This window comes from Pelobates fuscus, chromosome 4 (assembly GCF_036172605.1).
Source record: "Pelobates fuscus isolate aPelFus1 chromosome 4, aPelFus1.pri, whole genome shotgun sequence".
Lineage (NCBI taxonomy): Eukaryota > Metazoa > Chordata > Amphibia > Anura > Pelobatidae > Pelobates > Pelobates fuscus.
The window spans coordinates 169,107,527-169,133,732 of NC_086320.1; the positions used below are offsets into that span (position 1 = coordinate 169,107,527).

Here is a 26,206-nt window from a genome sequence, read left to right on the forward strand (position 1 = left end):
AATTGGGGTGGCGGTAATTTCTGTTGAGCTGAAGTGTAGAATATGAAAGTGAGATTGTATGTGGCATGAGTTCTGGATCATCACATAGAACTTTGAACAAGGTTATTTGTTCAAGTAAGTCTGGTTGTTGTGGTATGCGAGTAATGAACCCTTTCAATAGGTGGTACCTAAACTGTTGCATGACTAAACAGGAGTTTGTATAGTGGTATCATTTTGCCCTGCACCTTCATGTGTGTTTTTGTGGTTGCATGTGTGGCAGGAAAAGGTCCTGGTGATATGAGGTATTACATACCTGGTGGTATGATGTATTATATTACAATCAGGACAAATAAATTATTTTCCGGTATTATTCTTTAACGGACCTAGATTTCCACAATTTATAATAGGCAACATAGAAACAACAATAGTTTTGTTTTTTTTCTATCACTTTTTTATATTTTATTGATACGGAATAACAGTATATGTATTTATGTGTGTGGTATCACAAGAGAGCCCTATCTGTTCTTTAAAAAAATATATAAAATAGGAAATTAGTCTAACACTGGTGAAGCTCCTGGCACTCCTTTCCACGCCTCATTTGACATCACAGACTCCCTCCTGCGATGCAAGCAAATGATTCTCAAAGAGAAGCATTGGATTGGACCTTTCTCTCTGGCTCTGTGTGCATGTGCAGCTCCACAGCCTGTGAGAGGAGGGAGGACTTTAATTCAATATTCTAAAAAAACTACATTTTATTGCATAAAATGGAGAGAGGCTGGAACGGAAGATCAAGCTTCTCCCTTGCAGGCAAGCTGCTTGCAAGGGAGAAGATGACGTCTTTCATCAACACGATGTGCACACTGATGATAACCTTCGAGTTCCGGGCTGCCTAAGTCACATGTGCCCGGGATGTAACTATTTCCCATCACACAAGTGCAAATATCTCTGAACAGACTCCTAGCACTCACATGATCATTTCTAGAAGTGAATGTGATTAAAAGATTATTTTATTTTTCTGTTTTTTGGGGGGGAGGGGGGGTTAAGAGAGCCCATTAATATAAAAAAATAATTAAGGAATACAACAGAATAATCTAACTACTGATACTTTTAAATAGAGTATTCCTTTTCTATATTTGTAATGCATCACAAACATTTAGTGTCAACATCAGCTTCGAGTGTCACTTTAAGTTTCATAAGTTGTTCTGAGAATGGAGTTGCAAAACCGTAACCTCCTGTCAGTTTATTTTCGAAATTACTCAATAGAAAGGAAAAAAAAAATAACATCCCCAGTTCATTACAGCCTGAAATCTTGGTTTTTATGTAAGCCCTAAAGCTCTTAGGCAGATGTAGAATTAATCAAAGATGCCATAAAATATGTAAAAATTATTATTTTTTTTTAAAAATTTAAATATAAAACTCTTTGGAAGCAGGACATGAATTTGGGCATAGCCGACAGAACCCAAATCTTTCTTTATCATTTAGTGATATATGTTATCAGTTTTCTTGTAAACAAAAAACAAATGTGAGATTCATTATCTATATATATTTTATGTACCTCCTATATTTACATAACGCCTTTTTCTAACCAGATAAAATGTTTCCGCTTCATAATGCTTACTAGCTAAATTTTGGCAAACCTCACCTCTCACTGACATTGCCAGAATATTCACAAATGTCCATACTGTACTTTACTTCTGAGTCTGTTCAGGAATATGGAATTTGTATTATCCGATGCCCAGGACATGGAGTTCCGGGCGCCGAGCAGGCAGTTTGTTTGGGTCTTTAGCCATTCCATGGACAAGTGACAGGACTGTGTTTTGGTACAAAGCTCCACACTTCCATTAATTGCAAACCTCAGTAAATACTGAATCCACGGTTCCGTTGTTCTGTCATTTTCCTGGACCTGTCAGAAATCTGGACTGCGTAACTTCTGGTGACGCGGAATCAGCTGTGTAACCACTATTTCATCTATGGCTCATGTGCACGAGCACACACCTCATGCCGATTTATGTACTATTAATAAACATTGATTTCTATTGAACATTGAACACTATAGTTATTAAAAGTGCTGAATTAAAATAATACCGTATGTTGCTTAAAAATAGGGGGAAAAAAGTATGTTTACAGGGAGGTGTATTTGGCTGCATACATGCGCCGTACATGAAATTGCAGTAAAACGGCTGATTGTGTCAAATAATGCTTTCCAGATTTTTAACAGGTCTAGGAAAATGACAGAACACCTGCACTCCTTAGTGAGTCAGAGTGCAGCTGCGAGGACTCTCCGCATGTACTCTGACTAAATGAGTGCCGAAGGTGCAAGGAGCAATTACTGAGGTCTTGGACGTGTAGATGTGTAGAGGAATGTGCATTCAAGCCTCCAAAAGTACAGCTTTTGTATGTGACTTATGGATTGGTGAGAGTAGGAGATCCAACACACACCACACACAGATTACACACCGTATAGCCAGCACATATCCCCACACACACACACACTGTACAGCCAGCACATATTCCCCCCACACACACACTGTTCAGCCAGCACACATCAGACACGCACACTACATACAGCCTGCACATACCAGACAGATTAGATACAGCCAGCACACACTCCACACACTATGGTAGAGGACAGAGAGTGAGACACTAAACTCCCAATTTTTGCATATTAAATCCAATTTATCCAGATATTTTGGCCTCGGTTTTTCCATTTAGGCAGGGTCGGCGCTCCCTACAGGCAAACTAGGCAGCCGCCTAGGGCGCTGCTTAAAGGGACTCTATAGTCAACATATAAAAGCAAGAAAGACAGGTCCCCCAGCCTTCCTTCTTGCTGTTATATGAACTTTAATTTATTTAAAATAATTTTCGGAGTGTTTTTATATTAAAAACTTACCTCCGTTCCAGCGCCGAGCTCCCAGCCATGCCGCGCCCACTTTTTCGTCAAAATGACGAAATCGCGGGGCCCAATAGGACGCTTCTCTGAGAGAAGCGTCATCGCGATGTGGTGCGCATGCGCGGCTTCGCGCTGCACCAATCGCGTTCTTCATAGAGCGGCATTGGCAGCCGCCCTATGAAGAAACTCAGCGCTTTACCGCGCATGTGCGCGGAATGCGCGTTCGCGAGCTGAGCTGTCTGACTGACAGCTCAGCTCGCTTTCTATAACAATAGGTCCCCCCCCCTTATTGTTAGTTTTAGGGCCCCCACCCACCGCTCAGGGGTGGGGGCCGGGGGGGACAGTAGGTTCCCCCCCTTATTGTTAATTTTAGGGCCAGGGGGGGACAGTAGTTCCACCCTATTGTTAATTTTAGGTCCCCCACCCGCCGCTCAGGGGTGGGGGCCGGGGGGGACAGTAGGTCCCCCCCTTATTTTTAATTTTAGGGCCCCCACCCGCCGCACAGGGGTGGGGGCCGGAGAGGGGGAGGACAGTAGGTCCCCCCTCATTATCTTCATGGCCCCCACCCACCGCCCGGGGGGGGGGGGAGAGTAGGTCTCTCCCCCCCCTCTTCAACCACTATTGTGGCCAGAAAGAGTCCCTGTGGGTTCGGTCTTCAGCTATCAGCTGAAGCCACTCCCACAGCAGTGCTGACAGCCTCAGCACACAAAGCGCGTTCACAGTGCTTTGTGTGCTGATAGCCCGTCTGAAGTATTCACCCATGCATGAATACGTCAGACGTGATTGAGGCCTTTTTAGGGCCTCTGAAACTCGGAAGTCCCTCTGGTGGCCGTCTGATTGACTGCAACAAGAGGTGTTCCAAGCTTCCAATGTAAACACTGCATTTTCTCAGAAAATACAGTGCTTACAAGAAAAAGGCTGCAGGGAGCTGTAGCACTCACCTGAACCTCATTAAGCTGAAGTTGTTCAGGTGACTATAGTGTCCCTTTAAGGGGGGGCGCCGGCCCTGACAAGTTAGATTATTTTGAGTATGCCGCCGGCCATTTTACCGGGCGCTCGGAAGCACTTACATTGTTGCTCACTAGCGCCCGGTAGAACACAGGTCCGGTGGCATACAGATCAGCCAGGCCACCCCCTCCCAGCCATGCATTGCGGCAGCGAGTGGGCGCTTCAATTCCTCGCCGGACCTTCAATTCCTCGCACAGGAGGAAATGTGCAGAGAAAGGGCAGCCAGACGCAGGGAATGAACAGCAATGAAAGCAAAGTATGTCAAAGAATGTGTGTTAGCCTGCTTCAGTCAGTATATTTATGTGTATCAGTGTGTCTGTCTGTATGGGTCAGTGTGTGTCTGTATGGGTCATTGTGTGTGTCTACATGGGTCAGTTTGTGTATATGAGTCTCTGTGCGTCAGTCTATATGGGTTAGTGCGTGTGTGTCAGTTTGCATAGTCAGTGTGTGTCTACTTGAGTCAGTGTGTGTGTTAATCTACATGATTGGGTGAAGTAAATGGGGCTGCAAATTTGTTTTTGCCTAGGGCGCCAAAAATGCTTGCACCGGCCCTGCATTTAGGTTTAATCTGGGAAATTCAGAGTTTAGTAAATAACCGTGTCAATGTCCAAGCAGGATCCTCAAACTTTCTAATTTAAAATTTTGTGTCAGGACAAGTAGATTGTCATGATAGACAAGCAGATTGGACTATCACTTTAGTGCCTTGAACAAGCAGATTTTTATTAATGTTTTTCTGCTATTGTTTTGTTGGGTGCAGTAATATATTTTGTGTATTCAGATAGATAGAGGCATCTGTGATGGTAGTCACCATCAATTTACAATGGTTCCTAAATGGCTCCTATGACTAAGTCACCCTGTGCCCATTATAGGTGCAGGGTGTTTATAATGTGTGTAATGTAATTGTTTAGTGTGAAATGTTAGTGTGATCTCCTGTACTGCTAATGCTTGCAATCAACTAGGTGGATTAGGCTGTGCAGCCTGTACAGTGCCACCTGTTGGTTGCAAGTACGTATCTAGCAACCGTTGTATGCACTACCTGAATAGCAAGACTTGCTAATTTGCATATTCAGGTAGATATGCATTTTGTAATTTTTGCAAGCAGGAGAAATGTGTGTGTTATTTATTGTCTTTCCCATCCCTTTATAAATATGTCATTATGTTATTATAATTGCCTGTATCTTGTGTAATGTGATTTGACTGTTTGTATTTTTTTTCGAGTTGTCACAGTAATCTCTATGTAATGAACATATGGGCTAGTCCCAAGTAAAAGGGAAGTTTTGTATGTTAGTTCCGTTTGAAACTTGTGTCCTGTGTGGATTTTTAGGAATCCCAGTGACAGGGTATTTGGACCTGTTGGCTGGTTACATGATCCCTCTCACTGGGATAAATAAGGAGAGCTAGGCCTGAGAGTCACAAGTGCCTTTGTAAAGGCAATCGCAATCACTGGAAGGAAATCTGCAGAGGAACGATAACTGCCTCTTCCTCCATTCGAAAATGTCTGTTCCCTTTTATATATTGAATCAGGTATCCGTTGGATGAATAACTTGCATAATTGCTATGCATTTAATTTCAGCTTGGCTATCACCAGTGAGGTTGTCTCTTGATTTGTTTCACGGTGTATGTTACAAAGTTAGGAGGTATATAAATAAGAGACACTTTGTTGCTCCTTGGCCCCTAACGAAACCTGTTAATGGGCACTGGTGCATTGCTCCTTTCAAGAAATGATACTTTTGTCGTTTATTATTTTGATGGATTAATTATGTAATTGAGTTAAATTAATTGATATAGGATTGTTAATTAATTGATATAGGAGGTGTATTACCCACCCACTATGCTAAAAGCTTCTGAAATGTTTGTAATCCACGTTGATTTCAGATTTTTGTAAGTCCCATTCTTATATCTTTTTTATTTTACTTCATATGGACTTATTTGTGCTTACTTTTACCATATGGCATACTAAACTTTTGTGTTAAATATACACTGCTCAAAAAATAAATAAAGGGAACACAAAAATACCACATCCTAGATCTGAATGAATTAAAACATTATGTGCAAATAGGATAGGGGATGATCTGCTAAATATAGATACAATAAAGGAACATAGCGTTTAACTGTGTGGGGACTGGTACAAATGTGAAATGACAATTGGTCACTCACAGATTAGTAGAGTTAAAAAGGCCTTCAATGGTATCTTTTCTTTTCAGTGTCCAGTGTGTTGTCCCTCCTCACATATTCATCATAAAGTGGATGTATGTATCTCAAAAGGGAAAGATATATACAAAAATGTAGTGCACTTCCAGAGTTCAGATAAAAAAAGTATTTAATAACTTACATTTAGGTATAAAACAAAACAGCTTGTCACCATACACGTCCTACGCGTTTCGTCCTAAGTTTGGACTTCCTCAGGGACTTGGTGCAATAAGGTGCAATAAAAAGTAATAGCAGCATTTCAAACAATCCCTCCCACAGTCCTTTTATACATCCCTTTTCAGTATTCAACGTTTGTCAGCTGGCGTTCAATTTTCGTTTTCGCGGTTTGGAGCCGGATGACGTCATCACGTGCGTCGCTGTGTGTAGCCGGGTGACGTCATCACGCCCGTCGTGTGCGTTCCACCTTGCGTTTCACGGACCCGGAAGTGGGTTACAGCCATTAGTCTGTCTTGCTCATTCAATTACGTGGACTCAAAGCATATGCAAACGGATGAGCAAACGGGAAGGGGGGAGAGAGAGGCAATTAAGAAAACTCTGGCTAGCACTACTTTTAAAATTCACAAAGAATATATTTATATTTCGATCTTTGATTATAAATCAGCAAATATGTATCTAGTTTTGATGAATAAACTGAGGAACTGACTCTGCTGGGTTTCGAACCCTGGTTTACATGCTGCTAAACCTCTTCCTTACCACTACACCACCCTGCCTTTTGCAAATGTACCTGAGATCTGGTAACCTTGACTCTATAAGCATTGGTATCAGTGACAAGTCTCTTCAGCTGTGTCTGGTCATGTGTCTGGTTCTTGGCCTATAAAAGCCACTTCCTGTCTCTGTACCTTTGCCAGATTATTGTGGTTCCTGTACTCTCTAATCAAGCTTGTTCCTGTTTCTCCTACCTGTTGCTGATTTTGGACCGTTTTGACTTTGCTGCTTCTCCTTCCCACTGACCTCGGCTTGCCTCACTACGATTATCATCTCTCTGTTCCAGTCTCCCATCTCTGCTTAAGACCAGAAGGCCACTCAAGGCTCAGGGGCTCAACCACCTGGGTAACGAGTGGCTACCTCTGGCAGAAAACATTGCTGATCTGGCTACTGGACTCCAAAACTTTGTAACATCAATATCATTACAGAATAATCTGGCCCATTCATGGAGACCGTCGGATCAGATTCTGCATTGGCCCAGCAGGTTGCTTTTAATGCACAGACCATTCAAGTGCTGCAGGATCAGGTAGCTGAACTGCAAAATGAAGTTCGATCAATGCATGGTGAGCTTACCAGCTACAGGGCACATGATGTTGCGGCTGCTGCTGCTACTACTGTTACACCTGCACAAGATGCCCGCTTGCCTCTACCAGAAAAATTTGGAGGAGACCGCAAAAAATTTAGGGGTTTCCTAAATCAATGCCGTTTGCATTTCATGATGTTACCTAACCGTTTTCCATCTGAAAGAGAGAAGGTGGGATTTATTTTCTCCCTATTCAAAGATGAAGCCCTGGCTTGGGGCTCCCCTTTTCTGGAACAGGACAGTCCAGTCTTGGGAAATTTAAAAGACTTTCTTGAGGCCATGTGCCTAGTTTTTGATGACCCCAATCGCTGTGCTACAGCAGAAGCCACTCTCCTTCATTTACATCAAGGGAGGCGCTCTGTGGCTGAATATGCTGCTGAATTCAGACAGTGGGTTGCTGATACTACTTGGAACCAATCAGCCCAGAGGTTCCACTTCAGAAGGGGTCTCTCAGAAGCTATAAAAGATGAGTTAGCTCGTGTTGATCTTCCTGTTGAGTTTGATGCATTTGTGCGGTTGGCTATCCGTATTGATCGGAGACTTTCAGAAAGAAGATTGGAAAGACAGGGCTCTTTTAAACCAAGTGCTACTCCTACTTTCTATTCAAGAATTTCTACTCCGACCCCACAAACACCTACAGAATCTGAACCTGGGGCTATGCAGGTAGATCTAATAAGAGGGTCATTATCCAATGAAGAAAAACAGTGGCGACGCACTCACAATTTATGCCTGTATTGTGGTAGTGCAGGGCATTATGCCATCAATTGCCCTAGCAAGTCTAAAAGAACAATAGCTATGACTGCTGAGGGTGCACAGATTCAACACCAATCCCAGATTTCAGACCAACTGGATTCTGTCACACAACCCTTGTTTTCTCTGGCTCAGGGTGAAGAGAGTATGATGACTCAACATCCTCATTTGGTGGTGCCTATCACTTTGCAATATGGTGATAATAAAATTTCAACTACAGCTATGATAGATTCTGGAGCAGGCGGAAACTTTATGGATATCAAATTTGCAGCAGGAAATAAAATTCAGTCTATCCCTAAATCTTCACCTGTGTTAATGGAAACAGTAGACGGTTCTCCACTCACGTCAGGCCCGGTTACACATGAGACTGTGCCCTTAAAATTGATGCTGGAAGTGAATCACCATGAGTCTATATCTTTCCACCTAATTTCCTCAACATAGTTTCCAGTGATTTTGGGTATACCCTGGCTTGCTCTGCATAACCCACAGATTGATTGGAAGACTAGAACTTTGTCCTTTCCTTCAGAACACTGCTTAATAAATTGTCAACCCTCTAAGGCAACAACTGTTGCCACAACAATTAATGAAATGGTTGATACAAACTTAACTAAGCTTCCTCTACAATATCGGGATTTTGCAGATGTCTGTGATAAGAAGAATGCTGATCAGCTTCCACCTCACAGGCCTTATGATTGCCCCATAGAGCTGCTACCTGGAGCTGCTATCCCATTTGGCCGTATATACTCCCTTTCTGAGCCTGAATTGAAAGCACTTCGTGAATACATACAAGAAAATCTTGCCAAAGGCTTTATTCGACCATCTACTTCTCCAGCAGGAGCTCCTATATTCTTTGTAGAAAAGAAAGATGGCAGTCTACGGCCATGTGTCGATTACAGGGACATTAATAAAATCACTGTTAAAAACCGCTATTCCTTGCCTCTCATTCCTGAACTTCTGGAGAGACTTCGTTCAGCTAAAATATTTACGAAGCTTGATCTACGGGGGGCATATAATCTGGTTCGCATAAGACCAAATGATGAATGGAAAACAGCTTTCAGAACCAGGTACGGACATTACGAATATCTAGTAATGCCATTTGGGCTTTGTAATGCCCCTGCAACTTTTCAGCATCTAATCAATGATGTACTACGGGATCTCCTGGATCAGTTTGTTGTGGCATATTTGGATGATATCCTGATATTTTCTGATAATCTTGAAAATCACAGAAAACAGGTCTGCATTGTTCTTGAGCGCCTTCGTACCCACCACCTATACATTAAACTGGAAAAATGTGAGTTTGAACAAACAGAAATTCAATTCCTGGGATATGTAATAACTCCTAAAGGTTTAAGTATGGACGCAAGTAAAATTAAAGCTGTGCTGGACTGGCCCATCCCCAAGAATGAAAAAGATATTCAGAGATTTGTGGGGTTTGCCAATTTTTACAGGCGTTTCATTAAGAATTTCTCTGCCGTTATTACACCGATCACTGAACTTACACGTAAAGGGACTTCTTTTCAGTGGTCCAATAAGGCTGACACTGCATTTTCCAGATTAAAGACTCTGTTTACATCTGCCCCTATCCTGGTACATCCTCAGCCAGAATTGCCATTTACTGTAGAGGTAGATGCTTCTGATTCAGCTGTTGGGGCTATACTGTCTCAAAGTGCCTTCTATTCCCGCCAGATGTTACCAGCAGAAAGAAATTATGACATAGGGAATAAAGAACTTCTGGCTATAAAAGCTGCCTTTGCCGAATGGAGACATCTCTTGGAGGGAGCCACCCATCCAATTACTGTCCTCACAGATCACAAAAATCTGGAATGTATTCAATCAGCTAAGAGACTGTCAGCCAGACAAGCACGCTGGTCCCTATTTTTCTCAAGGTTTAATTTTTTGATTTCATACCGCCCTGGTTCCAGAAATGGCAAGGCAGATGCCTTGTCTAGGATAGCTGACCCCCTCCATACTACAGTAACCAAAGCCACCATCTTGCCTGAGAGTAGATTTTTAGGAGTTACCTTTCCTTCTGATCTAATGTCTCGCATTAAAAAGGGCTACGCTGATGATCCAGTTTTTCGTGATCCTCCTCGTGATCTTCATATGACCATGCTTAATGGGTTTTGGATTTTTCAACAACGTCTGTTTGTTCCAGAATCAATGCGACTGGACGTTTTACGTCTCTACCATGACTCAAAACCAGCAGGTCATCCAGGAATCCGAAAGACACAAGAACTACTTACCCGATCCTTTTGGTGGCCTAAATATTATGAGGATGTTAAGAAGTATGTGTCCTCTTGTGATGTATGTGCCAGACATAAGACTCCTCGCTCATCCCCTGTTGGCATGCTTCAGCCTCTTCCTATTCCTCATCGTCCCTGGGGATCTATATCCATGGACTTTATTGTGGAACTACCCCCCTCTAAGGAACACACTACCATTCTTGTTGTTGTGGACCGGTTAACGAAGATGAGTCATTTTATACCAGCTCGTGGTCTCCCTTCAGCTAAACAGACTGCTGACCCAGTTATTCGGGAAATATTTCGCTTGCATGGAGTGCCTGATGAAGTAATTTCTGACAGGGGAGTGCAGTTTACATCTCATTTTTGGAAATATTTTTGTTCTATTCTAGGTATTAATGTAAATCTGTCGTCAGCTTTTCATCCACAAAGTAATGGACAGACTGAGCGAACCAACCAGACGTTAGAACAATATTTGCGGTGCTATATTAGTTACCTGCAGGATGACTGGCTGGATTTTCTACCCACGGCGGAATTTGCCTATAACAATGCCCAACACTGCTCCACTTCTCTGAGCCCATTTTTTGCTAATTATGGTTACCATCCAACCTTTCTAGTGAGTCTCCCAATTACTACTTCCATTCCTGCAGTCACTGACCGGCTAACCGCCTTACGAGTTTCCCAAGAACTGTTGAAGAAGACTCTTTCGGAGGCTCAGGAATGTTACAAAAGAGCTGCTGATAGGCATAGAAAGGAGGCCCCAGTTTATCATGTTGGTGACAAGGTTTGGCTGTCAACAAAGAATCTTAAGCTTAGGATTCCTTCTCATAAATTGGGTCAAAAGTTCATGGGACCTTTTGAGATCATCGCTCAGATCAATGCTGTCACCTTCCGTCTGCAACTTCCAGATTCCATGAAAATACATCCGGTGTTTCACGTTGCACTGCTTAAACCTTTTCATAAAAATACTTTCCCTGGTCGAGTCCTGCATGCCCCACCACCAGTCCTCGTGGATGGTGAAGATGAATACGAGGTGGAAAAAATTCTTGACTCCAGGATATTCCGCAACAAGCTTCAATATTTGGTTCTTTGGAAAGGCTATGGTGAAGAGGATAGATCATGGGAACCAGTGGACAATATTCATGCTCCTGATCTTCTTCAGTCTTTCCATGCACAGTACCCTGCTAAACCAGGAAATAGGGCATCCAGAGGCTGCGCCTGTAGAGGTGGGAGTAATGTGAGGAACTGACTCTGCTGGGTTTCGAACCCTGGTTTACATGCTGCTAAACCTCTTCCTTACCACTACACCACCCTGCCTTTTGCAAATGTACCTGAGATCTGGTAACCTTGACTCTATAAGCATTGGTATCAGTGACAAGTCTCTTCAGCTGTGTCTGGTCATGTGTCTGGTTCTTGGCCTATAAAAGCCACTTCCTGTCTCTGTACCTTTGCCAGATTATTGTGGTTCCTGTACTCTCTAATCAAGCTTGTTCCTGTTTCTCCTACCTGTTGCTGATTTTGGACCGTTTTGACTTTGCTGCTTCTCCTTCCCACTGACCTCGGCTTGCCTCACTACGATTTTCATCTCTCTGTTCCAGTCTCCCATCTCTGCTTAAGACCAGAAGGCCACTCAAGGCTCAGGGGCTCAACCACCTGGGTAACGAGTGGCTACCTCTGGCAGAAAACATTGCTGATCTGGCTACTGGACTCCAAAACTTTGTAACATCAATATCATTACAAAAGGTTTATATAAAGACATATGTTATTAATTTATTCAACATTTATTTTACATTTCTTCACAAGCATACATCCTTATAATTCATCTATTTTACAAATATACATCATTCCTACAATCTATAAGCCTCACATAAAAAAGGTTATATGAAGTATATCAATATTGCCATTATTTAACATCTTATCTATTTGTAATACAGTGTATATTGTTTCTACATACATATAATTTACTAATATGGTTGGTGAAACCCTTTTGTATTGCACTTTTATCTTTTTCTACTTAAAGGTAAATACAATGCATTTATATCTTCAAATAAATAAAATATGTAAGAGCTAAAAATAAATGTAAATAAAAATAAAAATAAGAGTAAAAATAAATATAAAAAAAATAAATGAAATAAAATGAAATAGAATTAAATAAAAATAAAATTAAATAAAAATAAAATTAAATAAAATAAAAATAAGAAAAAAATATATAATATAAAAAGGAATTATTAATAAAAATAAAGAATATATTAATAATTAATAAAAAATCCTTAATTTTTCGAATACGAGAAAAATGCAATGATACCCACACTCCACAGAAAACAGAATGTAAAAAAATGGGTGATTCATTTAATCTTCAAAAAAGCTCCACAAATCAATGTCTAAATTTAAACCAAGAGGTTGAAGTGTTTTTAATTTATTGATCCAAAAAGTCTCTCTTTGAGAGAGCTTCTTGGTCAAATTTCCTCCTCTCCAATATGGGTCCACCTGCTCTATGCCCAAAATTGTTTGAAATGCTGCTATTACTTTTTATTGCACCTTATTGCACCAAGTCCCTGAGGAAGTCCAAACTTAGGACGAAACGCGTAGGACGTGTATGGTGACAAGCTGTTTTGTTTTATACCTAAATGTAAGTTATTAAATACTTTTTTTATCTGAACTCTGGAAGTGCACTACATTTTTGTATATATCTTTCCCTTTTGAGATACATACATCCACTTTATGATGAATATGTGAGGAGGGACAACACACTGGACACTGAAAAGAAAAGATACCATTGAAGGCCTTTTTAACTCTACTAATCTGTGAGTGACCAATTGTGATTTCACATTTGTACCAGTCCCCACACAGTTAAACGCTATGTTCCTTTATTGTATCTATATTTAGCAGATCATCCCCTATCCTATTTGCACATATCTATTTGAAGACAAGAGGAAGTCTTCGGGGATTTACCTGGATACTTCACCTATAATACAAAGGGAAGTCCTGGTTTGCTTTAACCATATATATATATATTCACTGGGTTGTGTTCACATATACTGTTTTTTGTTTGAATTAAAACATTTTCTGAAATACTTTGTGCTTTACATAGTTGAATGTGCTGACAACAAAATCACACAAAAAATAAAAAATGGAAATCAAATTTTTCAACCCATGTTGGTCTGGATTTGGAGTCACACTCAGAATTAAAGTGGAAAAACACACTACAGGCTGATTCAAATTTGATGTAATGTCCTTAAAACAAGTTCAAATGAGGCTCAGAAGGGTGTGTGGCCTCCACGTGCCTGTATGACCTCCCTACAACGCCTGTGCCATCTCCTGATGAGGTGGCAGATAGACTCATGAGAGATCTCCTCCCAGACCTGGACTAAAGCATCTGCCAACTCCTGGACATTCTGTGGTGCAACGTGACGTTGGTGGATGGAGCGAGACATGATGTCCCAGATGTGCTCATTGGATTCAGGTCTGGGGAACAGTCTGGCCAGTCCATAGCATCAATGCCTTCGTCTTGTAGGAACTGCTGACACACTCCAGCCACATGAGGTCTAGAATTGTCTTGCATTAGGAGGAACCCAGGGCCAACAGCACCAGCATATGGTCTCACAAGGGGTCTGAGGATCTCATCTCGGTACCTGATGGCAGTCAGGCTACCTCTGGCAAGCACACGGCTGTGCGCCCCCCCAAAAAAAAATTGCCACCCCACACCATTACTGACCCACTGCCAAACCGGTCATGCTGGAGGATGTTGCAGGCAGCAGAACGTTCTCCATGGCGTCTCCAGACTCTGTCACATGTGCTCAGTGTAAACCTGCTTTCATCTGTGAAGAGCACAGGGCGCCATTGGCCAATTTGCCAATTTTGGTGTTCTCTGGCAAATGGCAAACGTCCTGCACGGTGTTGGGCTGTAAGCACAACCCCCACCTGTGGACGTCGGGCCCTCATACCACCCTCATGGAGTCTGTTTCTGACCGTTTGAGCAGACACATGCACATTTGTGGCCTGCTGGAGGTAATTTTGCAGTGCTCTGGCAGTGCTCCTCCTGTTCCTCCTTGCACAAAGGCGGAGGTAGCGGTCCTGCTGCTGGGTTGTTGCCCTCTTACGGCCTCCTCTATGTCTTCTGATGTACTGGCCTGTCTCCTGGTAGCGCCTCCATGCTCTGGACACTACGCTGACACACAGCAAACCTTCTTGCCACAGCTCGCATTGATGTGCCATCCTGGATGACCTGCACTACCTGAACCACTTGTGTGGGTTGTAGACTCCGTCTCATGCTACCACTAGAGTGGCCATAAGTGGCCAAAACATCAGCCAGGAAGCATAGGAACTGAGAAGTGGTCTGTGGTCACCACCTGCAGAACCACTCCTATATTGGGGGTGTCTTGCTAGTTGCCTATAATTTCCACCTGTTGTCTATCCCATTTGCACAACAGCATGTGAAATTGATTGTCACTCAGTGTTGCTTCCTAAGTGGACAGTTGGATTTCACAGAAGTGTGATTGACTTGGAGTTACATTGTGTTGTTTAAGTGTTCCCTTTATTTTTTTGAGCAGTGTGTGTATGTATATATATATATATATATATATATACACACACACAAAGAATACTTTGTGGTAATGTATATTAAGAAGTTACTAATATGTATTTTACTTTTTCTTAAAAAAAAAATCCATATCAAATCTAAAAACTCAACATTTTAGAATGCAGATATCACCCTGAAATCTACAAATGGCTCTAGCATTGCATTGCACACTAGTCACTGCAGGAAACACAGGAGTGTACCAGTTGTGCCCAGGCACACTCCGATGTGGGCCCAAGTTGTCCTTTCTTCATGGGTTTAGCATTCTATGTGTATTTTGATTCACTTTGGATAAGATAGTGATGGCGCTGTAGTGATTATGCTGCCCAGAATATTCTGGTGTCGTTATCCTGTTTAATGTGAATTAGTTTATGAACAATTTGATGTAAACTGAGGACTCTTACTGGTTGGTGGGGACTGCCTCCTCTTTGGCTGCATTAATTAATGTGGAGTTAACATTATCAACTATGTCCGTGTCTGTTGTGTCTAACCAGTGTTTGTTTGCTGAGAATGCTGGCAGCACGTTAGTCCTGTGCTCATAGCCAATCTGAATACTTGTTTCCAGAACTGCCCCATTAAGCATATGCATGTTTTAATTCCTTTATTGTTTTTTTCTTCTTCTCTCTCTTTTTGGATGGGTATTGCATGTGTCAGCACCATTTATTTATTTGCGTAAACCTTTTTTTTTTTTTTTTTTTGCCTCCTGTAAACAATGTCTACTGCTATGAAAATGCAAAGATGAGAGGTTTAGCTAAGTAGTAACATGTAGAAGGTTGCAACCTGCAGAAGGCAGTTTATTCAGACAAACTCGACCTGGAATAGCTCAGCAGACAGACACATTTTATATGCAGCATGATTCAGGAATTCCTTCTCCTTGTCTTTGGACGTTTGAGTGCTTGAAATGCGGATCAGGTTTCCTCAAGAATCGCATGCTTTCTGGATCAGCTTGCCATCTCCATTATTAACCTAAACACTGATATATACCAGGAAAATCTAGAAGAAGTGTGTAAGTATTATCCTATCTCACCCCCTCTAGACTACATACATTTAAATGATCTAATTTGGACAAATGTTGGAGGGGGTGTGGACAAGTGGGCTCATTGTGTCACATACTGTGGGTGTGTCCCAAGGTGGGCTCATATTGGAAATCAATTCACAAATGAATATATACAATTACTGATTCAATTCCCCAACTGACCCCTGACATTTTTGTATTTTTTTGTATTTGTATTTTGTATTTTTTTGTATTTTTAGGTATATTCGGTTTGGTAGGAACATATCTGGCGGTATATCGGACGCTATAGCATAAACTTGTTTCTCACAAAGGCTTGCAATGAGGCCTGCAATACACTATCCAGGTCTCTAGTGATATGGAGGTTGCTTTAGCGAGAGCTATCTTCAAAAGCCATTAATTTTGCTTTATATTAGTCCAACAGACCTTCCATATGTTGTACTTTATCAGGAATGCTGTTATGGGCTTTGGGCAATTAGTCCATATTGGTTTCTACCTGGGATATTCTGGACCATAGTTGTTGAGTGTCCTTTTTAAGCTCCCTTAGGGCTTTGTTCAGTTTTTCCAATTAGTTTGACATAGAGTCAAACAAAGACTGAAGCACATTCTTGGTTATGGCGGCGTCTGTGTCTGATTGCGACCCACTTATGGAGTCTCCATTGTCCTCCACTTCAACGCCATCTTGTGCAGCTTCATTCTTTATTGTGGACTTCATGTAAGCAGTCCCATGTTTTAAAGAAGGCTGTTTTAACTGCATTCTTCCTAATTTGCCTCTGTGCCATCACCTCTCCTGCCCAGTTTGCTTTCCACCCCCTTGTTATTCTGTAACACTCGTATTTTGAATTTGCTCGACAAAACTCTCCTCTCACACAACCAACTGGCTTGACTTTGAGTCATGCCTTGGAACTTCCATGTTAATAATAAAAACAAAAACAGTCTATCAATAATTCAGGATGTTTGCAGCCTCTCCTTAATTAGATGCCGTTCATATCCCTCCTGAATAAACCTACCAATTTAGTTGTTTTTTTTGCGTGTGGAAGTTCTGGGTTATAAATGGGTGCTAATATAGAATAAAGGATTTTTCATGCACCTTAAGGACTTATGATGTTCCTTCTCGCTAATAAGGAGTTCTAAATCTGGATTGTGTAAGGGTACTTACACAAATGAATTGAATACAAAATCTATTTTCTCCTAATATTATCCAAACGTGACTGTGCACTCTTTTACTATTTAATTGTTTTGTTCCTCTTTTCTTGAATCGTGGGGATGTCTGTTAGCTTTTCCTTCCTCTTTACCTGAAAATGAACAGATTTTCCCATGTATTACTTTCATCAGTGTTCTGTCATCACACAAACATGGAGTGAACCAGAGTTGTTTCTCTAGTCGGAGCATTATTTTATGACCACATCCTAATTACTGAATATTATTTATTTTTCATTCAAAATAGTTTATTCCATTATTGTGGAAGCAGTACTTTTATTATTCATTTCTTATTTATATTATTCAGGTAAACTTATTTATGACCTGGTTCACTACGTTAACATAATGTTCCAAACTAACAACATGGCTGGCATATTTCACTAATGATGTTATTGAGTTGACAGGACCAACCTTACCATTTGATGGGTCTTGCATCCTCTCCCGCAGATATTCACATAAACATATGCTTGTAATTCACCAATTATACATACACACATATATAACTAGCTACTAGCACACTAACATAGTTTGCCCCAATATAAATAGCAACATTCTAACACATGTAAACACACAAAAATGCATACATAGCATTAACGTTTATAAATTGATACATACTGATACACATTCATACACAGACTCTTACATTAATACTCCGGCATATCCCCATTTTTTTGTCAACTTTTATAAACACTTTTCAAGAGTCACAGTTATGACTCTCAAACAGCATTCTAAACATGCAATCTGGAACCCAGGATCTCTGTGTGAGAGCTGCACAACCATTGCTCCTACATACTCACTGTCTACAAATAAGGGGTCACGGGTTGGAGCCCCACTTGCCTCACCCTGAGAAAAATTCATTGCTGGAACAAAATACATATCAAACCACAAGGATTTTTCTAACAGGCAATGTAACAGACAAGCAAATACAGCTCACTGCCCTTCTGTACAGTTTCAACACTCTAAGAGTATGGCAAAGGTCCCTTGCAGCTGGGCAATGAACCTAAACCAATGGTTGTTAATCCAGTCATAAACCCCCACACAAAAGATCATGTTTTGTTCATTTCAACCAATGTGAGAAGTTATTAAATCCTGAACTGTTGTACTCTGTTAATAGATTTTATTAATGGTATTAGATCTGTAAACAGATTGGTCATGCATCCCCCTCCCCACCCCTGACGGAATTTTTGTGTGATCTAAATATTGTTTAAGACAATTGTTAATGAGGCATGCCAATATATGTAAACACAAAGATAAAGCACCACGCTTACAGCAGCAGTAGCTTAGTGTCCAACAGCTCAAAATACAATAATTGTTTTTACTATGCCAATACATGTGTCCAGACATTATCGGGTCAGTGGAGCAACTTCAGTTGCCATCTAGAGCGTCATTCAGAAACCTTTGAGGTATTCGCTTTAGTTTGATGTAAATGGAAATTATGAGGATCATTAGCAAATAAATCCAAAGGGTTTATGGTGTATATTTTAAAGGGCCTCTCTAACCCACATACAGCCATGTTTACCAAGAGTAAGAGAAGTACAAAATGCATTGCATGTGGAAATATTACTGACTGATTAGCTGGGGTGGGGAGGAGATGTTTGGGGTAATGTAAACCATTTCAGCTGACATTTTATTGGTAAATCCAGCAGTCACAGCCATTGCCTAATCAAGCTGTGGGAGATACAGAATGCAAGACAGGAATGGACAAACACTTCAATCAGAAGCAATTAGAAAGAAATCTGAAATTTAAACTTCTGGTCAGATTGCCTTTAGATTTACTCCTTGAATTTTGTGAAGATTGATGCCCATTTGAAGAAATCACTTCCAAATAAAGTAGAAATTACAATTACTTTAGTCTTTCATCCACTCAAACAAAACAGCAGAGACTTTGGAGAGAGAGAGTACTAACATAGAGTCCTCTAAAATAAAACAGAACGTTAGTCAAACAAGTTACTGGTACAAAATACAGATAAAGAAACAGTGCACACACAAAAAATATAGTTTAACATTTTACAAGAATACTTAAAATCAACTATAATAGCAAACAAATATGGGGATTCAGTTAGAAACATAGAAACATAGAATGTGACGGCAGATTAGAGCCATTCGACCCATCTAGTCTGCCCAATTTTCTAAATACCTTATCTTATAGTTAGGATAGCCTTATGCCTATCCCACGCATGCTTAAACTCCTTTACTGTGATAACCTCTACCATAGCTGGAAGGCTATTCCATCCATCCACTACCCTCTCAGTAAAGTAATACTTCCTGATATTATTTTTAAACCTTTGTTCCTCTAATTTAAGACCATGTCCTCTTGTTGTGGTAGTTTTTCTTCTTTTAAATATGGTCTCCTCCTTTACTGTGTTGATTCCATTTATGTATTTAAATGTTTCTATCATATCTCCCCTGTCTCGTCTTTCCTCCAAGCTATTTATGTTAAGATCCTTTAACCTTTCCTGGTAAGTTTTATCCTGCAATACATGAACCAGTTTAGTAGCCCTTCTCTGAACTCTCTCTAAGGTATCAATATCCTTCTGAAGATACGGTCTCCAGTACTGCGTACAATACTCCAAGTGAGGTCTCACCAGTGTTCTGTACAATGGCATGAGCACTTCCCTCTTTCTACTGCTAATACCTCTCTCTATACAACCAAGCATTCTGCTAGCATTTCCTGCTGCTCTATTACACTGTCTGCCTACCTTTAAGCCATCAGAAATAATCACTCCTAAATCCCTTTCCTCAGATGTTGAGGTTAGGACTCTATCAAATATTCTGTACGCTCCCTTGGGTTTTTACGTCCAAGATGCATTATCTTGCACTTATCCACATTAAATGTCAGTTGCCACAACTCTGACCATTTTTCTAGTTTACCTAAACCATTTTCCATTTGGCTTATCCCTCCTGGAACATCAATCCTGTTACATATCTTAGTATCATCAGCAAAAAGGCATACCTTACCATCAAGACCTTCTGCAATATCACTAATAAAAATATTAAAGAGAATGGGTCCAAGTACAGATCCCTGAGGTACCCCACTGGTGACAAGCCCATGCTTCGAATATACTCCATTGACTACAACCTTCTGTTGCCTGTCACTCAGCCACTGCCTTACCCATTCAACAACATTGGAATTGAAACTTAAAGATTGCAACTTATTGATAAGCCTTCTATGTGCAACAGTGTCAAAAGCCTTACTGAATTCTAGGTAAGCAATGTCTACTGCACCACCCTCGTCTATTATTTTAGTTACCCAATCAGAAAAATCAATAAGATTAGTTTGGCATGATCTCCCTGAAGTAAACCCATGTTGTCTCTGATCTTAAAATCCATGTGTTTTTAGATGTTCAACAATCCTATCCTTTAACATGGTTTCCATTACTTTCCCCACTACTGAAGTAAGGCTTACTGGCCTATAGTTGCCCGACTCCTCCCTGTTACCTTTCTTGTGAATGGGCACAACATTCGCTAACTTCAAATTTTCTGGGACTACTCCTGTTAACAATGATTGGTTAAATAAATCTGTTATTGGTTTTGCTAGTACACCACTAAGCTCTTTTAATAACTTTGGGTGTATTCCATCAGGTCCCATTGACTTATTTGTCTTTCTATCATATGGCCATATCGTGTTAATCCCACCACTACTTTATTATTATTATTATTTATAAAGCGCCGACAAATTCCGCAGCGCTGTACAAGGGGTGGACTAACAGACATGTATTTGTAACCAGACAAGTTGGACGCAAAGGAACAGAACTTACATGCTAGAGGGAGCGGGGTATAGTGATACAAAAGTTAAGGGTAGGGTAGAAAAGTAGGTTGCTAGGATAATAGGGGCTTACTGTTTTGTTTTGATGACCGTTTCGGGAGAGAAATCAGGGTGCCGGGAGGGAAAGCTGTTCACTGTTTAATTGATATGCTTTCCTAAAGTAAGTGTTCAAAGATTTTTTTGAAGTAGTGGAGATTGGGTGAGAGTCTAACAGAGAGGGAAACGGCATTGCATTGGAATTTAAGGCAAGCATCAGAGGTAGGAGTAGAAACAGAGTTTAGATGGAGGTCTCCGTCTAGACGGGACATATTTGTGTATTAGGGAGGATAAGTAGGTCAGAGCAGCATTGTGTAGAGATTTGTAAGCCTAATATCAGGATCTTACATTGAGTTCTATATCTTATGGGAAGCCAATGTAGGGAATGACAAATGGGCGTGGAGGCGTTGGAGTTGCGGGCGAACAGGAAGATGAGCCTTGCCGCCTAATTCATTATAGATTGTAACGGGGCAAGTTGGGGACACGTAAGACCACTGAGAAGCGGATTACAATAGTCATGGCGAGAGAAGACACTCGCATGGACAAGCACCATAGCTGCATCAGGCATTGAATAGGTTCAGATGATAGCTATGTTTTTGAGATGGAAGACCACCAGAAGAGAGCGGTATCTCAAAGACCAAGATTACGGAGGATGAGAAGAAGCTATTGATGATCAACAGTGTCAAAAGCAGCAGAAAGGTCGAGGAGAATTAGGATAGAGTAGTGGCCACGGGATTTACCAGTGATAAGATCATTGGATTCTTTGGTCACAGCTGTTTCAACAGAGTGACGAGCTCGGAATCCAGATTGCAGTGGGTCAAGCAGAGAGTTGGATTCGAGAAAGTCTGTCAATCTCACATACACAACTGTCTCAACTTCACAGTACTCCAATATCAGTGGGTCCTACACTAATTTAACATGCGAGATAAATGAAATAGTGCTAGTGCAAAATGAACTAAACACTTTATTGGTAACACAAATAGAAACCTCTAATGTGAAGTGTCACTCAATAATGATATATACACAGACCCTAGGTCGTGGTGGCTTAGAGTTCTCTTATCACTGTTTCCCTAATTAATGTCACAATAGTCATGATTTTGTCGAAACAGTCAGTGGGTTAGTTAAAATGATTGGCAGGCAGCCTAGTGTGTAATGGTCTGTCACACCAGGCTGACCTGCTAGTAATGTCCACGCCCCCTTTCCAGGCGTGTCTGCCATTTTTGTCCTGCAGGTCTGCCTCCTTTTGAGAAGAGTCAGTGACGTGGCCCACTCACAAGCCTGCTCCCATTAACCCTCTCCCGACTCTGGGACTGCTAATGTTGTGAGGTGTGCATAAATCCTTAGTAAATTATTTGAAAGAAAAAGCCCATAGACCAGAATGAAAAGATCCTGGTTACATGTCAGCCAACTTTCCCTGTAGGAAAGAGAGCACAAGTACGGTGAGTGTGTTGTTGTGAAAAGTGAAAGTGGTGTGCCCTCATCAAATGGGCGGGTCCGACCAGCTAAAGGGCAGGCCCGCCCTTACAGGCTGGTTTGGCTGACTGATAGCCTGCCTCTTCTTGTACACAATGCAAGGAGCAGTGATGAAGCACTCTGTGTACTGTATTTAAAGGGACACTCCAGGTACCCAGACCACTTCTGCCCATTGGCGTGGTCTGGGTGCCAACTCCCACTACTCTTAACCCTGCAAGTGTAATTATTGCAGTTTTTTATAAACAGCAATAATTACCTTGCAGGGTTAACTCCACCTCTAGTGGATGTCTACTAGACAGCCACTAGAGGGACTTCCTGACTCACAGCAAATATTTTCTTTGCTAGAGCATCGCTGGACGTCCTCACGCTGTGTGAGGACCTCCAGCGTCGCTCAATTCCCCATAGGAAAGCATTGAAAATCTTTTTCAATGCTTTTCTATGGGGAGCGCTAATGTGCATGCGCGGCATTGCCGCGCATGCGCATTAGGTCTCCTCGGCCGGTGGGCGGGATCAGTCTCGACCACCGGCCGACGCAGTCAGAAGGAGGAGCGGCGCGGAGGAGGAAGCTGCGACGAGGGACATCGTCGCTGCCTCAGGTAAGTTACTGAAGGGGTTTTCACCCCTTCAGCAACTGGGGATTGGGGGGTGAGAGGGAGAGGGAACCTGCAGTGCCAGGAAAACGGATTGTTTTCCTGGCACTGGAGTTTTCCTTTAAGTGCGGAGACCATCTTGCATTTTGAAATCTGCTGCCAGATTTCAAAATGCAGGGCAGGTCCTGGGAACCTGTATTTGCTGCGACAGTACCCCAATATGCAGGACTGTCCTGACAAATCCAGAACTGTTAGCAATTATATGGTAAGTGAAACTTCTTACTGGTCTGGGAGGGTTCTGCCTACTGCAGACGTGCAGTTTTATGATCTTTCAAGTTGAATACTTTTCATTTATTTATTTATATTGCAGGCAGATATATTATCTAAATAGTGCGTTGACAAGTCAGATCAATTTCATATTGTGTCCCTTAGCAGTACTATTACTTGAGTCTCTCTGCTTGTAGAAAACTCCAAGATCAAATACAAGGGAGGCTGTTTGAAATGTTGATGAGATGAAAGTAACTGTTATTCAGCATGTGGAATAAAAAAGTAGAAGTGGAAGAAATATTTAAATTGTAATCAATCACACTAAAAGCAATCTCTTGTTCTGCATGCCAATAAGGAGAGATGTAGCACCCGATTTTTATATAGTTTAACCTCAAAAAGACATGGTTTACTGAACCGTTTAAGTGTTCTAAAAGGCAGAACAGTTAATGATTGATCAGTGTTGACACTCGGTTACAACCATTTTGAAGGATTATTCTATGTATAATACATATATTATATTATATATATATATATATATATGTATTCACACACACACACACTTGTGCCGAATTTTATTTTTTTGCCACATACAGTTCAAGTGAATGGTTAGATTTGATTGAATTTGGCATAGTAACACTCTTTATCACTTTACTTCAATAAATGAAGAAATATTTAGTAGATATACCCCCCAAAGAAAATACGTATGCATTTTATTGCTGCATTTTTTCTTTGCAAGCTTTCCCCGTTCTAATCCAACCCACACGTTCTGTGGCTGTCCAATCACAGACTTCCCAATGCATCTCAATGAGAAGTATTTTCAAGGCAGGTTCTCTAGGCAATTACTGTGTCTTGGGTTTAGCTCCACTAAGCTAACCAAACCAGGAAGTAACAGGACATATTGTCTGTCTGACAGCCAGATGGGTGTAACCAGGTTAATTTATCAAAGTGCCAACTATTGTAAATCTGCACTTTTTTTAAAATGAAAAAAAAAGACACACTCTTCACAGATGAAGCACTTCAGCAAGCTGAAGTTTCCCTTTTAGGAAGCAGTCACGAGTCTGTCCAGTAAATGCCTGGAACCGTTATGATAGCCTATCACAGTGATTATATGGCGTGCATGACGGCTGATGCATGTCGGAATGAACTTTCGCTTTTGCTTAACTATCTCTTATTAAGGTATGATTAAGGTGCGTTAGAAATAGCTTTGAGGTATAACGTCGGTCAGTATGGTGACACAGATCCTGTCTCTGGGAAGCAAACACCGAGGCATGTCAAAATTAGGACTTATCTCTGATTTGAACCTATCAGTTCCCCAAAAATCTTACAAAGGTATACACGTTGGGTATTGCTGTGATTGGATAAATCAGAATACAAACCTAGGGTCTTTGATTTTGTAGAACACACAAGGTCTACCATTAAAATTCAATATACATGCAGTAAAAATAAAATTTCCATATTAATTAGCCTATGTTGCTTTTTTTGCAAATGGTTTGCCATGATGAGGGTGAATAGCAGTGAAAAGCTGTTATTTTGTCCCAATAAGTCAACCAGTGAAAATTTGAAATAGGCAATTGTCTGTAAATGTTAATTCTGTGTATAAAATAGTCCTCCCTCTCAACAAATGGATATCATAAAGGAATCATGCTGCAGGAAGAACTTGGACTTAAAAAAAACAACAACAAAAAAAAACTATTTAATATGGAGAGGGGCCAAGCCAGTCAAGGTTACTTCAACCAAAACATGTTGTACATTAAACACTATTTTTGGATGTTCCTTCAACTGTAATTCAGCACATTCTGCCGAAAGATTTAAGTTACGGATGGAAGGAACAGATAGCAAAAGTGCCATGTTAAATTAATTATTCTGAATTTTATGTAACTGCTATAGAAGTAGTCAGTGCTGTATATTTGGTTTTGGTAAGTAAACTCTCCTGAAAATATTGAAACGCTGACCCCTAATATGTGGCAGTATGCCAAATGCAAGGACTTTCTCCATTTATAAACATAAGTGCAAGTACACTGTGTGTTTAGTCTGCTGGAAAATAATTAATTTCTTGTTTTTTTCTGCTCTTGAATTAGTTTTAATCTAATTTGAATAATTTCCTTATGATAAACACCTACATAACCGTCATGCACGCCATAGGCTCACTGTGACAGGTTATCATAACGATATATATATATATATATCGTTATGATAACCTGTCACAGTGAGTCTGGAAATGTAAACATTTATGCCTAATGAGACAGGTGTTTTTTTTGTTTTTTAAATAAAATAACAGAATTGTCTGTGTACCTTAGTCACAAAACATTCAGGTATTTGCAAAGGTTTAACTTTTTTAAATTGATTAATTTCAGGGTAACTGCGTGCAAATATTTTGATATTCTAACCAATATCTGTTTTCCCATTTTTTTTAGGTCATCATTGGCCAGATGTACTCCACTGAAAAATTGATTATTGAATCTTCTGGGAAACAGTGACTGGTGTAGAAGTTGCTACATTTGCTGATACCTGCATTACTCTTCCATATCTGTTAAATTCATTGTCGCAGCTGTATGTTATCTTATGAATTCAGCTATAGTAGAGGCCACTGCTAGAATATTCAGAATCTGTGTCAAGTAGGAGGACCATTATGCCTTTACATTTTGTTCTTAAACTAGTTTGACAAAATAAATTACATGGAAACACTAGTTTGTTGCATTAATATATTACAAGATATCACTGGGGATCACAAAAAACTGTATAACCCTTGTTGTGGAACGTGTTTAAATTGGTTGTCACATGCAAAACTTTTAGTGCTATCTTGTGTATTATTATTTTTTTTGACATTCTTTATTTTATTTTATTCGTGCATGAATTAACAGTTAGGTCTGTTGCGCCACAGTAGCGATGTGAGACCATACATTAACAATTGGTAACATGG

The 26,206-nt window shown here is 40.7% G+C and overlaps 1 protein-coding gene across 1 annotated transcript in view; it reads left to right on the forward strand.

The window, feature by feature from the left end:
- LYRM4 (LYR motif containing 4) overlaps positions 1-25,973 on the forward strand; it is a 122,609-nt gene extending 96,636 nt beyond the window's left edge. The window contains exon 3 of the mRNA XM_063450535.1: positions 25,701-25,973. Within this exon, the coding sequence (XP_063306605.1) occupies positions 25,701-25,763 (63 nt within the window). The 3' untranslated portion in view covers positions 25,764-25,973. The remainder of the gene's footprint in view (positions 1-25,700) is intronic.
- Positions 25,974-26,206: the final 233 nt, after the last annotated feature.